Source organism: Vicugna pacos, chromosome 23 (genome assembly GCF_048564905.1).
Source record: "Vicugna pacos chromosome 23, VicPac4, whole genome shotgun sequence".
In the NCBI taxonomy this organism is placed as follows: domain Eukaryota; kingdom Metazoa; phylum Chordata; class Mammalia; order Artiodactyla; family Camelidae; genus Vicugna; species Vicugna pacos.
Window position 1 is genome coordinate 9,520,366 of NC_133009.1, and position 16,466 is coordinate 9,536,831.

At 39.6% G+C, this 16,466-nt stretch overlaps 1 protein-coding gene and 1 pseudogene across 5 annotated transcripts in view; one reads left to right on the plus strand and one right to left on the minus strand.

Annotated features, from left to right (window-relative positions):
• The first annotated feature begins 91 nt into the window (after positions 1 to 91).
• The window catches only part of LOC102538201 (membrane cofactor protein), a 40,254-nt gene continuing 23,879 nt past the window's right edge, over positions 92 to 16,466 (plus strand). For 3 of the 5 annotated variants that reach the window (XM_072948473.1, XM_072948470.1, XM_072948474.1), the window contains exons 1-3: positions 92 to 322; positions 8,487 to 8,681; positions 9,041 to 9,143. In XM_072948473.1, coding sequence (XP_072804574.1) covers positions 214 to 322; positions 8,487 to 8,681; positions 9,041 to 9,143 — 407 coding nt within the window. In that variant the 5' untranslated portion in view covers positions 92 to 213. The remainder of the gene's footprint in view (positions 323 to 8,486; positions 8,682 to 9,040; positions 9,144 to 16,466) is intronic. The other 2 variants (XM_072948472.1, XM_072948471.1) reach the window with 2 other exon arrangements.
• Positions 13,961 to 14,443, minus strand: LOC102537683 (ubiquitin-ribosomal protein eL40 fusion protein-like; annotated as a pseudogene).

Consider the following 16,466-nt stretch of genomic DNA (forward strand, 5'->3'; position numbering starts at 1 on the left):
CTCCCGGGCCCCGCCCCACCCCGCCCCACCCCGCCCCCGCGTCCTCGCCTCGCAGCCCGCCCATTGGCCCCGCCAGACCCCGTTCGTACAGTTATTTACGACTTGGGCGTGTCCGGATGAACGCACTTGACGCTTTGCGTTTATCTCTGGGAACTAGACTCCAGAAGGGTCTCTGCTGGGCAGGTCTCGGGTTTCCTGCTGATCACCCCGAAAATGACGGCGTCTTGCGGGCCTCGCAAGGCGCGTCCGTGCAGCCCCGCGAGTCCCTTTTCTTTCAGGTGCTTCGTTGGGATTCTAATGCTCCTGCTACACATATTATCCGGTAGGAGCCTGGAGAGCCTGTGCGCCCTGGGGGCAAACTGGAGCGGTCGGGGGACGTGGAGGGATGACGGGGGAGGCAGGTCGACCGAAGGCGAGGGCGGGGGGGAGCTTTGCTTGGTGGCTGGGGCGGGCGCGCGGGGCTAGGTTCGTCCGGGGTCGAGGTAGGAGGCATAGCCAGAGTGTCCGCGGGTCGTGCTTTGAGGGGATGTAGTGGCGGGAGGGTACCACATAGTACCCAAGGGGAAGGAAGGCTTGCTTGGTGGTGGCCGCGTCTGGGGTTTAACCGGGTCCAAGCTGGGTCCCTAGCAAAAGCTTGCTAGGTGTTTACGGAACCCGCGCTGGTGGTGACGCCTTGCTCTTGAGTGCCCAGGTGCCTGGGGTTGTTGCTAGGCTGGTGCTGAGCCCGTGGGGAGTGTTTGCCCTGCGTTCCCTGGGCCGGGTAATGCTTTGTGCCCCGCTCGGTAGGCTGGGGAAGCCGGGGCCAGTTGTACGCGGATGTGACCTTAGGGGAAGTGGCCAGCCCTGCCTTGCCGAGTGTGGGGCAAGGAAGCAACTACTTGCTTAATACCGGAATGGGAAGCACGTGTTGTGCAGGTAGCACTCCAGCATTCCAGCAGGCTCTGGAATCCTAGATTTTATAGGGTTTGGGAAGCGCGAAGGTGCTTTTTGTAACTAAATTTAACAGGTTACCTTATACCCAAGATCATTATCGACAATGATTTGCAGGCTTTGGGTTTTTTTTTTTTTCCCCCAAGAGTCATCTTCCTGTTTTCATTCAATAGGCAGTTTTGTAGCCAAATGGCTTTTTGACATTGCTTTCCTTCTTTCATACGTTTGGGTCGTGTTTGAGGGGATATCCAGAACAACCTAAAAAACACTGGTAGCCAAGTATAATGAATATCATAAGAAATGAACAACATATGCTGTTCATCTGGTTATCGCTTACAGCTCAAAAACTAAACCTCCAAGTTTGTTTTGTGTTTCATGGAGTGGAATAAGTACTTTAAAATATATATTATATATATTCTAGAAAACGAATATTTGTATGTGTATGCGTGACTGGGACATTGTGCTGTACATCAGAAATAGACATATTATAACTGACTATACTTCGATTAAAAATGTATATATTCTAAAGAAAGCATGCTTATTGTATAAGACGAAAGGACAACCATTTTCAATACTTTAGTAAACTTCCTTCTGTCTTTATATGCAGATGTCTTTCCATGCCCAAGTTAGTTTTAGGATCCTAAATTACATATACAGTTTGTATTCTGCATTTTTCCTTAGCAGCATTCAGCCCCCAAATATTTGCCGTCTATGTAGGAGATCCTGGTGGGTTGGTCATGAGGATGCACTGGTGAGCAATAACACACCATTCCCATTTTCATGAGCCTTCGTCCACTATTTGTCTGTGCACACACACGAATACATGCAGGGGCTGTGTTTTGCTCTCTGTGAGATCCCCGGTGCCAGGCACACATTAGGAAATCAAATATTTGCTAAAATGTATTGGGTGTGGCAGACAGGAGGCAAAACATAATACTAATGAATATGTTATAACCCAAGAGAGGCCTGGAGGAAGGGAGCAGGATTCTCTGACAGCATATAACAAATGCCTGGTGCAAGGGGAGACTTTTCTGCTCATCAAACAGCCCAAACTCTGCCACTTTGGTGCTTCTACACTTGCTGTTCCTGTGGCCTTGGAACATTCTCTTCCTGCCTCTTGGGTTATTGACTCCTTCTTATTCTTACTTGGTTGTGATGCCCCCTCCTCAGAGGGACCTTCTCTGACCCACTATTTCCAGTAGAAATACACACTCTAGCTCAAATCCTCCCTAACTGGTAGTCACCCTCCCAAACTATGTTTTCTGTTCCCTCCTCACTAGACTGCAGGGATCTTAGCTGTCTTGTCACACTGGTGGTTCCACATGCCCATCTTCTTTTTGCCGCATTATCAACACTCTTGTATCACTGTCAAGTACCAGAAAATTAAAGGTAACATTTGGTTGGGGCTTAGAGCCCAGGAGAAACTTCTCCTTCCAGCAGGAAGGTTCTCTAAAGACCCATGCTTAGGATGGCCTTTCTGTGGTGCCTACAAATCTAAGGCCGGGGCAGCTGAGGGTCAGAAAGAATCTATCTTCCCCTGATTGTAGACTCCTCAAGGGTCACAATTGTCCAGTCTTGCTTGTTACTTATCATTTTAAACATTTATTTCTAGGTAGGAGTGATGTGAGTGATGGAACAGTGGTAACAAGAAATCAAAGGAAGTTTTTAAAGAAGAATAATGTTTAGAAGAGGCTTAAAGGTTGGGAGTTGCAGGGGATGATGAAAACTATTTAAAATGGAAGGAAATGGATGAAATGAATAAGGTGCATCATGGAAGGTAATAGAACTAAGAAATGAAGAGGAGGAAAAACAAGGTTAAGTTTAAGGCTGAAAGATAAATCTGTTTAGGTAGGAAACTTGGATGAAGTACCAAAGAGAACTCACTACGCAGGGCAGGGAAAGTATTGGATAAAATAAACACTTCACTGAAGCAGCTCACGACGAGGTTTTGTAAGCAGACAGTGTTGTACCCGGGAGCCCTGCCACCTCAGAGGTAGTTGCCAAATGGTAGGAGATCACGAAACGGACCCTTTGTCGAATTTCAGCACAAGTCTCATTCCTCCAGAATGGGTCTGCTTTGGGGGACAACACCCACAGTCTCCTTTTATGGGTGATCTCATCTGCCCATTTTTGGTGTTTTCTTTCTTCCTGGTGAAAGAAGCCAAGATCAATAAGTGCTCCCACAGTAGTTTCTTGGTTTCCTTACTGTACGTATTACAGTACAAGGAGAACACTGCTTATTGGTCAACTGCTGGGTTGCCATAATACTGGCAGACAGGAAACAAAAGAAATTAGATGGTCAAATCTTTCTCCAGTGCATAAAGCTTTACGATGATTACTTTCAGTATTAGATTCATTATATTCTGTTCTTTACCATTGTTTTCTGTTTGACAGCAGTGGTACCTGAAAACCAAAGTCTTGTGAATAGCTACGATGCGGGACATACTGGGCTAGGTGCCGTGGCCACATGGATGAATGGAGTCCACTATATTATGTATTAAACACAAAAACACGTGATAGTGAGCTGAGAGAGCCATGCGGAGGAGAGTCCAAGAGAAGGGGCTGGTTACTGCCTCCCCACAGGAAGCAGAGGGTACTTCCTAGAGGAGATGTTGAGTGGATTAAGTCAAGGAAGATGAGAGCTGAGCAGGAGTTGCTCCTGAGCAGGAGGAAGGGTGCTCAGAGCAGAGGGAGCAGTGTGAGCAAAGGCTGAGAGATGTGGCAGGGCTCATGGACTGCCTAGCTACCCAGTGTGGTAACAGTAGGCAGAGGAGGCCGGAGGAAGGCCAAGCAGTAGATTACAGAGTGAATAAGTGTGGAAAACAGCATAGTTAGGAAAGAACAAAGAGAGACTATCATAAAATTCAGACTATGATGTTATTCTCTGTTCTTGTTGGGCACCTTGAGACCTTTTGTTTGATTCAGCACAATGTAAATCTAAAGTAAGTTTGCTCTAACTTCCCCAGGCTCAGTAGAAGTCCATTTGTTGAGGATTAAATTGCAGACACGGTGTGTTGTTGTAACCATGGGAGGGTTCCAGATGACAGCCAGGGTTGGAAAGTAGTGTTGGTAGTGGAACCAGGTTGCCTGGCTTGACCCTGCGTCTGCTACCTACTGGGAATATATTCTTGGGCAAATTACTTCACCTTGCCATGGCTCAGACTGCTCATTTTAAAGAGGTTGAAATCGTACCTAACCCATAGAATGACTACGAAGAGCAAATTAGTTTAAAAGCACCTAAAATACAGTTGGTCCAGATAGTACTTAAATGTGCTATTTACAAAATGAACAATATCACCTCTGTTCTTAGAAACAATTTCTGGGATCTTTCATTACCATACTTCAGGAAAAAAATATAACCGACAGTATTTGGAGTTCAATTTGTTAAAGTACAGTTTCTAATCATAGCAATAATGAAGAATGTGTTCATAATAAAATAATAAAGCATAAATGTTTTCACCTGAAAGAAATTAAAACTCTGATAAAGGGAAATGTCTGTAACAAAACCAATGAAAAACGTTTGACAAAAGGCACAAACCAGCAGTGAAAAAAGTGATGATTTGAAAATACCCCTGGAACAGTTTGGCTGAACAGTAACGAATTTGCTCCAAGAGTGTGCAAAACTGATAACAGTGCTGCTTCAGCTCTGGTGCTAGGCACTAGAAATGCAGTGACAGATGAGACATGGTCCTAAGAAGGTCACAGCCTCGTAGGGAGTATAAACAAACAATTACAGTATGAAAAGTTTCGTCAAAGAAGTAAATCGGGGCATCATGGGGATACTTAACCCAGTTTTTTTGAATGAGAGGTGTCAGGAGCCTCAAGGAAGAAATGGCATCTCAGAGGAAGCTGAAGGATGAGTGGGTGGGAGGAACGACAGAGTCTGTGGTCCAAGCTGAGGTGACATGGTGCATGGAGGTCGAGCGTGCTGCAGTAAATTATTTAGTGGGCACTGTGAGTGGGTTGAATTGAGCTTAGAGCAGTGTGCTGGAGTGAGCTGATGTTAAAGCTCTCCGAGCTGTGGCATGGAGCCTTAGACTTCCCATGAGGGCAACAGGGAGCCACTGAAAGTATCTGACTTGGAAGAGCCTTGGCCACTGCAGCATGTCAGTATTACTCGGGTAGCACTGTGACAGTGACCTGAATGACAGGTGGCAGGACTCATTAGGGAGGCCTGTTCAGGAGCTCCTGTAGCAATCCAGAAAATAAATGTGAGTGGCTTAAAATACAGTAAGGGTAGAGACAGAGATGGAACAGGTATTTTCAGTTGTGGAAACCATGTTCTTATGTGCTGGGCGAAAGAGTCAAAAGAGACCACACTGAGGCTTCATTATGTTATTTGAGAGAGCGTAATACATTCCAAGTGCAGCCGTGCTGGGGAGGCAACTGAGTACATAGATGAGGCCTCCCAGCTAGAGATGTGGGATGGAGAGAGGGACTTGGGAGGCAGCTCCCTCCTTTCAGTAGTAGTGACGTCATGAGAGTATATATTCTCACCCGGGGGGACTTTGCAGAACGAAATCAGCAGCATTCCTTGAACAGCCTATGAGGGACATCACATTATCCAATCAGGCAGAGAAGGGAGAGTAGCCAGGGGACAGGATGAAAACCAGGTGGTGGTTTGCTACCTGGAAACCAAGGAGAGAGAGCTTCTTAGGTAGGAGGGAGTAGAGAGAGAATGATCAATAGCTCCAGATGGTATAGACAGGGTAACTAAAATTACTGGGGAAGAACATGTCAGAGTGAATTTAGCAAGAAGGATTACTTAATTACTACTACTGAATTACGTTGACCGTGATTTAAGTGATTTTTATAGGCCTAGAATTGGGTGGGATCGACAGGTATAGATGTTAGGGTGTCCATTTTGAGGAAGGAAAGAAAGTTTAAAAATAGGCTTTGTAGACAGTGAGAGAAGGGGCAGGATGGTCAGGTTTCATTGAGATTCTGGTTTTGTAGAGACCACGATTTGTACCACCCGGTCAGGGTTGTGGGTGTGTGCTTGTGTCAGAGTTATTTTTAGTTTATGCAAACAAGTAGGGAGTGTTGGCACAGGTTTTGTAAGTGTGTGGAAAGTGAGTAAGTTCTCTTGATCCATAGCAGAAGGCTGCTTCACCTTCCTGAAACCTGCCTGGAATGCTGGGGAATTTTCTGAACGCAGCCTATCACATTATGTCATGGTATCTAGTGTTAAAGTAGAACATTGCAGCCTAATCATGATTATATTGTAAACTACCTAGAAGAAACTCAGTCAAGATACTATTTTTCTGAAGCTGGGAATGTTTAGTTTGAAAATTCTCATAGAGAAAAAAAAAAACCAGTATTCTGAGCAAGAGAAAAAATTTGATGATTAAAAAAAAGTGTGATATTGGGGGCAGGTATATGTAACTCAGTGGTAGAGTGCATGTTTAGCATGCATGAGGTCCTGGGTTCAGTCCCCAGTACCCCCACTACAATAAGTAAGTAAGTAAACAAACAAACAAACAAACCTAATTATCTCTTCCCTCCCCCCAAAAAAGATAAACAATAAAAAGGGTTTTTAAATTTTTTTTTAAGTGTGATATTAGACTCAGTTATTACAGCGTATGAAGTTGTAATCAGCTGGTTGCCAAAGTAAACATTCTAAACTGCACATCGTTGAAAGCATGTCTTTCATGATGCTTGTTATTGGGAAGAAATACTTCAATTTGGTTGAACGGATTAAACTATTCAATTGTCACTTCCTTTTCCATACAGAGCACTGTATGTGAGAGTCATATTAGGAATTCTCTCTTCTTTTTATACTTTCAGGATGGTTACTGAAATTGAAGGCGTAAAACAAAGAACACTTGTATAATTTAATCACGTGCATGTTGTTACTTGATTTCTTTCTTGGTGCTTCCAGGATATTCTAGAATGATGCTATGTGCATTTATCTAGAATAGAATTATTTGGCATTTCTACCTCATTTTTTTTTCCTATTGTAAAATGAGAATGTCTGGCTCAAGGTATTCAGCACATTTAATATCATTAATAAAATTCAACTCTATACTAATCTTTTTTTTAAACAACATTTTTAATAACTAAGGCTTTTTGTTTGGTTTTTGCTTTTGATTTGGGCAGTGGCTTGAGGAACATTCACGTATCAAGAGCAGCACAGTGGAAGTGTTGAAGACGTTTGCTAAATGTTGAAACGATTTCAGGACATGATGTAAATGAAAGGTTTACAGTGTAACGAGAGAGGACTTTAGAGTTTAGAATATGGTGTGAAAGGAGGCTAACATTTCACTTGTTTATAGAGTTCTCTTGACCAGTCTCTTGAAGATTGAAGTCCAGGGAGATAGAAAGAAAAGATTCCTCAGGGATCAAAGTAGGTCTGTCTCCTTTCTTCTTGGGTCCTTAGCCTTATAGGAAGAGCCTCTGCTTTCCTTAACCCTTTAGGACTTGATGTGCCTCCATCACATTATTTTACATAAGTTTTCTAACAGATTTGTTAGGTTTTCAAGTACACAGATAATTAAAAGGAAGAGGACTTGCTGAAGTAGAAATGACATAATTCTAGGGAGAAAAAAATCCTTTCCCTCAAAAAACCCTAGAAGTGAAAAATTCTAAAAGCATAGCAATATAGTGGCTTTACTGTCGGAATATAATGGATTAACAGTCCACACAGCTACCTCAGCGAGCTTCTGAGGAATGCAAGCAAAATCTTTTTCATGTAATGCTAAGCAAATAGTAGATTTTGATATTTAAATGGTGTCTCTTCATCACTTACAAAATGCTCAATTCACTAATAGGAAACAAAAATAAGCATTATATTTTGAAATATTTTGGTCCATATTTATTTTGATTTATGAATCCCACAATGCATATTTTATACTCACCTCTTACCGTAGCATTTCTTTTTTTCTTTTTTTTCAAGAATTTTTTAGGGGGTTGGTGGGGAGGTAATTAGGTTTATTTATTTATTTTAAATGGAGGTACTGGGGATTGAACCCAGGACCTTGTGCATGCTAAGCATGTGCTCTGCCATGGAGCTATACCCTCCCCCACCATAGCATTTCCTGAGTGCCAACTGAGTAGATAGAGTTTGGTAGAAAAAGAAGGCATATGATCCCTGACCTCTAGGACTTTGCTCCTGAGAGGAAATTGAGCCTAAAGTGACAAGTGATCATATGTTTGTATTTCAAACTATGGAAGAGTAATCTGAGCAGAGTGCTATGTACTATAGAAAACTTCTTAGAGGAGAGGTGAGTTTTGAAATGAATTTAGAAAAAAAATATAGAAGGATGCATACCTAAAATATATTTATATTTCAAAACCAAAAACAGTGATGCTATCTCTTCAATTTACTGTTGATGAAAATTCACCTTATTCCCCCAAACAAACAAAGCTAATAAGTTGTTAATTAAAACAAGCAAGGTACATACTCCACTGCTGCCACCACTTGGGTAAAAGCATGGGACAGTCATTTAAAATCTTGCCAAGAACCTTTCATTTATTCGGTCCTGCCTAGCTGATGCCAGATCATGGTCCTTGGCTGGTAAAAGAGATAAAATATATTCATGTTCTTAATCTCTTAGTCCTAGATGCCTGTGATGAGCCACCTAGATTCCAAGGTATGAAGCCCCAGGATGAACTTAAACCCAGTTATAGTCCTGGGGACACTGTACAGTATGAGTGTCGCCCAGGTTACCAGTCCCTGTCTCCTGGTAGTAACATCTCTACTGTTTGTTGGAAAAATAATACTTGGTCACCTCTCCAGGAATCCTGTAAAAGTAAGTAAAACTTTTTTTTTTAATTAAAAAAATTTTTTTTTCTTGTTCTGGAGATTTTCGCACATTTTAGGGTGAATGTTTTACTACGTGATGATAGTTTTCTCATGTGAATGTAGGTTTTTAGATAGCAATGCAGTTTTCCAGGCTTTGAAAAATCTCCAGGGAGTCTTTTTTTTTCACAGTTGGTTGCCTGGGTAAATATGAATCTTGATTGGCCTTATAATAGTTAAAAAAGGAAAAGAATCGTTAAAAAATAATTATATTCCCATGAATGCAAATGAGCAATGTAGAATTTTGAATTTGATTCAAATCTATTTTGTAATTGATATAAAACAACAAATTTGAAATTTTTCTTTTAGAAAAATCATGTCTGAATCTAGGGGATCCCACAAATGGCATCGTTAACTACGTCAATGGAAGTATTGAATTTGGTTCACAGGCTCACTATGTTTGTAATGATGGGTAAGTAAGATGCTCTTTAGAGGGAATACAGTTACATGTTACTAAATGCACTTTCATTTTGCTACCATAAAGTTGATTTCATTTTGCTTTCTCTGACAAGTCATACTATAGCCAAATAACTTCTGGGCTTCTTATGGAGACTGAAAAGATGTGTAATGAATAGAAAGACATTTACATTGTAGGAAAGCAAAGTTGTATAATACTACAATGTATAATAATAATTCTATCATAAACATTAGAAATGTATTAATCATGGTGACTTATGACAATACAGTGCACCCTGTTTAAAGCGACCAATTCTCAGAGTTGAAATAGGGTTTATGGAACTGGGAGGTAGAATTTCCAACTAAAGATATTCTTATAGCAAGGTAATCTATAAGCTGTTACCAGACCAAAACTGACCGATTAGCTTAGACAATAATGTTGGTCAAGATCTCTTGGTTGGAAACCTTATATTTGAGACTGCTACAAAGGAGTGAAGCATCTCAAAAAGAGGTACTGAGCATTTGATAATAGCCTTTGTTCTACAGAGCTCTTTTGATAGTATATATTGGGGATACTGAACATTTATTAAAAATGTGAATTTAGAGGAAATATGGAAATGCACTTTTTAAAATATCTGTGTATCTTGCTGCTTTGCTGAATTCGTTTATTGTTCTCACACTTCGTGTGCGTGTGTGTGTGTTTGTGTGTTTTTGTAATCTTTAGAACTTTCTATGCAGAAGATCATATGCTCTGCAAACAGTGATTATTTTACTTCTTACTTTTCAATTTGGATGCCTTTTATTTCATTTTCTTGCTTACTTGCTCTGGCTAGAACTTTCAGTTTCATGCTGAATAAAAGTGGTAAAAGCAGTTGTCCATACCTGATCTGATCTTAGAAGAAAGAGTCCAGCTTTTCATGATTGAGCATGATGTTTGCTGTTGAGATGTTCACGTATGGAGTGTATTATCTTGATGCAGTTCCATCTGTTCCTTGTTTGTTGAGTATTTTTGTCATGAAAAATATTGACGTTTTCTCTGCTTTTTCTGTATCAATTGAGGTAATCATGCTCTTTTTTTCTTTTCAATATGGATTAATTTTTACATGAGCCATCCCTTGCATTCTACGAATAACTCCCACTTGGTCATGGTGTTTAATCCTTTCAATATGCCAGTGAATTGTGTGCTAGTATTGTGTTGAGGATGTTTGCGTCAGTGTTCTTAAGGGATGTTGGTCTCTAGCTTTCTTTTCTTGAAATGACTTTGTCTAATTTTGCTATCACAGTAATGGTTGTCTCAGACTGAGTCTGGGAGACGTCCCTCTCTTTCAACTTTTTGTAAAAATTTGAGGGTTTGTATTACTTCTTTAAATGTTTGGTGGAATTTACCACTGAAACTATCAAATCCAGGACTTTTCTTTATTGGGAGATGTTTGATTACTGATTCAATCTCCTTACTACTTATAAGTCTGTTCAGATTATCTGTTTTTTGTGATTAAATCTTGAAGGTTTTGTGTTTCTAGAAATTAGTCCAATATATCTGACTTACCCATTTGTGGCATAAAATTATTCATAGTACTCCCATAATATTTTTTATTGCTGTCAAGTCAGTAGTAATGTCTCTACTTTCATTCTGATTTTAGTAATTTGAATCTAATCTCTTTTTGTTTTAGCCCCTCTAACTAAGGCTTTGTCAATTTTGTTGCCCTTTTTGGAGAACCCACATTTTTTTCATTGACTTTTCTCTATTGTTTTGCTCTTTTCTATTTTGTTTATCTCTGCTCTGACCTGTATTATTTACTTCCATCTGCTAGCTTTGGGTTTAGTTCCTTTTCTGGTTCCTTAAATTGTAAAGTTAGTCTGTTGTTTCAGAGCTATTGCTTCTTAACGTAAGCATTTATAGTTATAAATTTCCCCCTTGGTACAGCTTTTGCTGCATCTCATGAGTTTTGGTATGTTATATTTTCATTTTCATTCATGTCAAAGTATTTTCTAATTGCCCTGATTTCCTCTTTGATCCATTGGTTGTTTAAAATCATGTTGTTTAATTTTCACAGTTTTATGAATTTTCTAGTTTCCTTTTGATACTGATTTTTAACTTCATCCTGTTATGGTCAAAGAAGATACTTTGTATGGTATCTATCTTTTAAAATCTTGATTAATATTAATTTGTGGCATAAAATTATTGTATTATTCCTTATGTATTACTTATTATATAATTAATTATGTTTTGAATAACATTAATTTACATTACTAATGTATGGCCTAACGTGTGGTCTTTCCTGGAAAATGCCACATGTGCTCTTAAGTGAACACAGTGAACTGTGTATTCTGTTGTTGGGTAGAGTGCTCTGTATTTGTCTGTGAAATCAGGTTGTTTTACTTTTTTGCTGAAGTCTATTTCCTTATTTATCTTCTGTCTGGTTTTTTTATCCATTATTGTGAGTGAGGTATTGAAGTCTTCAACTATTATTGCAGAAATGCTTATTATGTAGAAATCTGTTTTTCTCCCTTCAGTTCCATCATTTTTGCTTCATATATTTTGATGGCCTGTTGTTAGATGCATAAATATTTATAATTATTATATCTTCTTGCAGTATTGAACCCTTATTAGTATAAAATTTCTTTTTTGACTCTTGTAACCTTTTTTTCATTCAAAGTCTGTTTTATCTGATTTTAGAATAGCCACTCTACTCTCTTTTGGTTACTGTTTGCATGAAATATCTTTTTCCAGCCTTTAATTTTCACCCTATTTGTGTCTTTGGATGTCAAGTGAGTCACTTGTAGAAAAAATATAGTTGGATCATGTTTTTTTTACTCATTCTGCCAATCTCTGTTTTTTGATTGGAGAATTTAATCTATTTGCATTTGATACGATTATTGATAAGGAGGGACTTACTTCCATCACTGTACTCTTTGTTCTTTCATACGCCTTATAGCTTTCTTCTGGTCCCTCATTTCCTGCATTACATTTTTCTTTTGTGTGTAATTGATTTTTGTATTGAAATGTTTAAATTCCTTTCTCATTTCCTTTTGTGTATATTCTGTAGCTATACTGTTTGTGGTTACCATGGGAATTACATTTAACATCCTACAGTTACAACACTCCAGTTTGAATTTATACCAGCTTAACTTCAGTGAATTACAAAACCCAGTCCTTTACAGCTTCATCCCCACCCCTTTTGGCTGCTGCTGTCATACTACCCTCTACACTAATAATTGTAATACTAGCTTCTACTCTAATAATTTGCTTATTTATTTTAATATTTCATCTTTTAAGTCACATAGAAAACAAAAAGTATAGTTGCAAACCAAGGTTACAATACTAGCTTTTATAACTGACTGTGTATTTACCTTTACTGAGATACTCATTTATACATAGGGCTTTGAGTGCCTTCATTTCCCTTTCTAGTATTCTCTTGAGCATTTCTTTTTTGTTTGTTTGTTTGACTGTTTTTTTTAATTGAAGTATAGTCAGTTTACAGTATGTCAATTTCTGATATACAGCGTAATTTCTCAGTCAGACATAAATACATACATTCGTTTTCATCTTCTTTTCCATTTTAGGTTACTACAAGATATTGAATATAGTTCCCTATGCTATACAGAAGAAACTTGTTGTTTATCTTTTCTATATATGGTAGTTAATATTTGCAAATATCGAACTCCCAATTTATCCCTTCCCACCCCCTTTCCTCCAGTAATCGTAAGTTTCTTTATTATGTCTGTGAGTCTGTTTCTGTTTTGTAGATAAGTTTATTAGTGTCTTCTTTTTTCTTTTTTTAGATTCCATATATGAGTGATATCATATGGTATGTTTCTTTCTCTTTCTGGCTTACTTCACTTAGAATGACAATCTCTAGGTCCATCCTTATTGCTACAGATGGCATTATGTATTCTTTTTATGGCTGAATAGTATTCCATTTATAAATATACCACAGCTTCTTTATCCAGTCATCTGTTGTTGGACTTCAGATTGTTTCTATGTCTTGGTTATTGTATAGAGTGAGCATTTCTTCTGGAGGATATAGTGATCACACACTTGCTCAGCTTTTAATTGTGGGAATGTTATAATTTCTCCCTCACTTACGAAGCTCCATTTTGCTGGATAGAGGATTTGGGGTTGACAGTTTTTTTGTTTTTTGTTTTTTCTTTTAGCGCTTTGAGTATATCAGTCTTCTGTCTTATGGCCTCTGGGTTTCTGATGACAAATCCGCTGATAATCTTCATTAGGAGCCCTTGTATGTGATGATTCACTTCTTTCTTGCAGCTTTCAGTATTCTCTCTTTGTCTTTGTCTTTTGAAAGTCTTATCATTGTGTGTCTTCGTGTGGGTCTCTTTGTATTCACCTTACTTAGAATTTTGAGCTTTTGGCATATTTATATTCATGTCTTTTATCAAATTTTTTCAGCCATTATTTTTTCAAGTATTCTTTCTGCACCTTTCAAGTATTCTTTCTGCACCTTTCCCTCTCTAGTCTCCGTCTGAGAGTCCTACTGTGTATATGTTGGTCTACTTATTGGTGTCCCATGGGTCCCATAGGCTCTGTTCACTTATCTTCAATCTTTTTTTCTTCTGTTACTCAGGCAAAAATTTATCTTACCCTGTCTTCAGTTTCACTAATTCTTTCTTCTCACACATGCCTTTAATTCTTCCAGTGCCTGTTCATTTCCGTTATTGTACTTCTCAACTCCAGAATTCCCTCTTGGATTCTTTTTAGGTTTCCTATCTCCTATTGATATTTCCGTTTTATTCGTATATTATTCTCCTGACTTTTCTACATTTCTTCCTTTAGTTCTTTGTGCATCCTTTTGACAGTTATTTTTCTTTCAAACTTCATTGAGGCTCCAAGGCCATGGGGCTTAAGCAGGAGGCCACCCTGTAGGCAGAAGAGGAGCCAATGGAGAGGACATATTTGAGTTTCCTCTTGGGGCACAGTTTGTTGGTTTAGCCACACTTCTTCCTGAGGCAGTGGACAGCACGAGGGTGCAGGTGATCCTAACACTTGCAGCAGATCATCTTCTTGGAGTTGTACTTCTGGGAAAGCTGGCAGAGGGAAGGCCTGATGATGCTACCCCACAGGCAAAGCACCAAGTGCAGGGTGGATTCTTCCTGGATATTGTAGTCTGAGAGAGTGTGGTTCCCCTCATCAGTTTGTCTGCAGAAATCAGACTGTTGATGTAACAGGATGCCCTCCTCGTCTTGGATTTTGGCTTTGACATTCTCAATGGTGAGCTTGAGCTTGAGAATGATGGTCCTGCCCATCAGGGTCTTCACAAAAATCTGCATCTTTCTGTCTGCTGCTGGGCCACTTTGCTGAAGGAAAGTGGCGTGGCAGGGCTGGCATCCACCAATTTCCACTGAGAATGCCTTCCCGTGACACTTATTAAAATAAGTCTTTGTCTAATAGATCTGCCATGAAGTCTCCTTCAGAAAAAAAATTTCTGTTGATTTATTTTTCTCCCTGGAGTGAGCCATATTTTTCTTTCCTATTCCTTTGTATACCTTGTGATTTTTGCTGTTGTTGAGCTGAACATTTGAATCCAATAATGTGGTAACTCTGGAAATCTTTCCCTTTCCTACAGCTTGTTGTTTTATGCTATTGTTTTTTTGATCATCGCGTGATGTCTCTGTGCTGAGGATCAGTCTGACATATAAACTGAAGGTCATCTCAGGTCTTTTCTGAGCCTTTCCCTGGGCATGTGCAATTGTTTCCTAATTTTTTTTCCCACATAGCAGTTGTTTTTGAATGTCCCAGTGTTTAATGTCTGGCTCCTGCTAGTGGAAAAAGTAAAACCGAAGCAGGGGAGCAGTGGGAGCTGGTATTTAAATCCCAGTGTTGAAGGAGCTTCCAGAAGTTGGGGGAGATGTGACAACAATGGCTTCTCACCTCCTTTTCTGCTTCTCTGTGATCAGAAGCAGCGGTCAGTGATCAGAGCACAAGTCCCTGATACTTGGAGGGCACTGTCCTTTTTGTCCACGTGGAACAGATTCACAGATGCCTGCTGGGGTGGGAGATGGGTAGCTGCCACTGTGCTAAGAGCTAAAATTGACCAAAATTACCTACCTGTCCAAGTCTTCCAGAAATTGCAAGCCATAAACAGATTTCATACTTCCAAAACAGTGATAGCAGGCAGAGTCTACGAGTAAAATTGTTGTCGAGGTGGAGAAACGGATTCCTGGTGCCACCTACTCTGCTATCATCCCAGAATCCTCTCCTAACACGTTATAATCTAGAATGAATGAATTAGCCTTTGGGAAAATGTCAGCTGGAAGTAAGGTACAGGCAGTTACACTCCGTATTTTTAACTTGACCGAGGAAAAGTAGTGAAACACTAAGTGACTAATTATATAGGGAGAGCCTGCTAGGGACTTTTAGGGGTATCAAAAGTTTAAGACATAGACTCTTCTCAGAGAAGTCGTAGTCTTACTGAGAGACATGATATATACAGAGAGGCATCAAACAAAATTGTAAATGAAAAGTACCGAATAGATACAGTCATTCATGATGATTCCAATGAGCGTCCAGAAGGGAGAGAGTGTCCTGTGAATTTAAATCATCAGAGAAGACTTCACTGAGTGGGAGTATCCCTGAGCTACTACTGGAAAAGATACAGGCATGCCTCGGGTGCAGCGCACTCTGAGTTCTAGACCACTGCATAAAGCAAATCGAATTAAGTTTTTTACATGTGTTCACACTCGACTGTAGTCTGTTAAGTATGCGAAAGAATTATGTCCAAAAAGATGTATATACCTTAATTTAAAAATACTGTGTTGCCAAAAAATGCTAGCCATAATCTGGGCCTTCAGTGAGTTACAGTAGTAACATTAAAGAGCACTGATCACAGATCACGGATCACCAAAACGAAGAAGAATGATGATGATGATGATGATGATGATGATGATGATGTTTGATATGTGTGAGATTTACCAAAATGTGACACAGAGATATGAAGTGAGCAAACATGGTTGGGAAAATGGTGCAAATAGTCTTGCTCAATACAGAGTTGCCACACACCTTCAATTTATTAAAAACTCAATAAAGTGAAGAACAATGAAATGAGATATGCTTGTGTTCTGATGTAAAGAGTATTAATAAGAGCTAAAACTTACCTAGTGCTCACTATGTGCCAGATAACTAATTCATCCAATCCTCAAGCCCTTGAAGTATGTTCTATTATCCCCCTCTTTATATATGAGGAAACTGAGCAAAAGAAACATTAGGGGCTTGTCCAAGCTCAAATTAAGAAGCCAGTCTCAGAGCTGGAACCTGAATGCAGGCAGGCAAGCTCTAGGGTCTGAGCTCTCTGCTCAGTCCTCACTGAGCAGAATCATGTGAGCA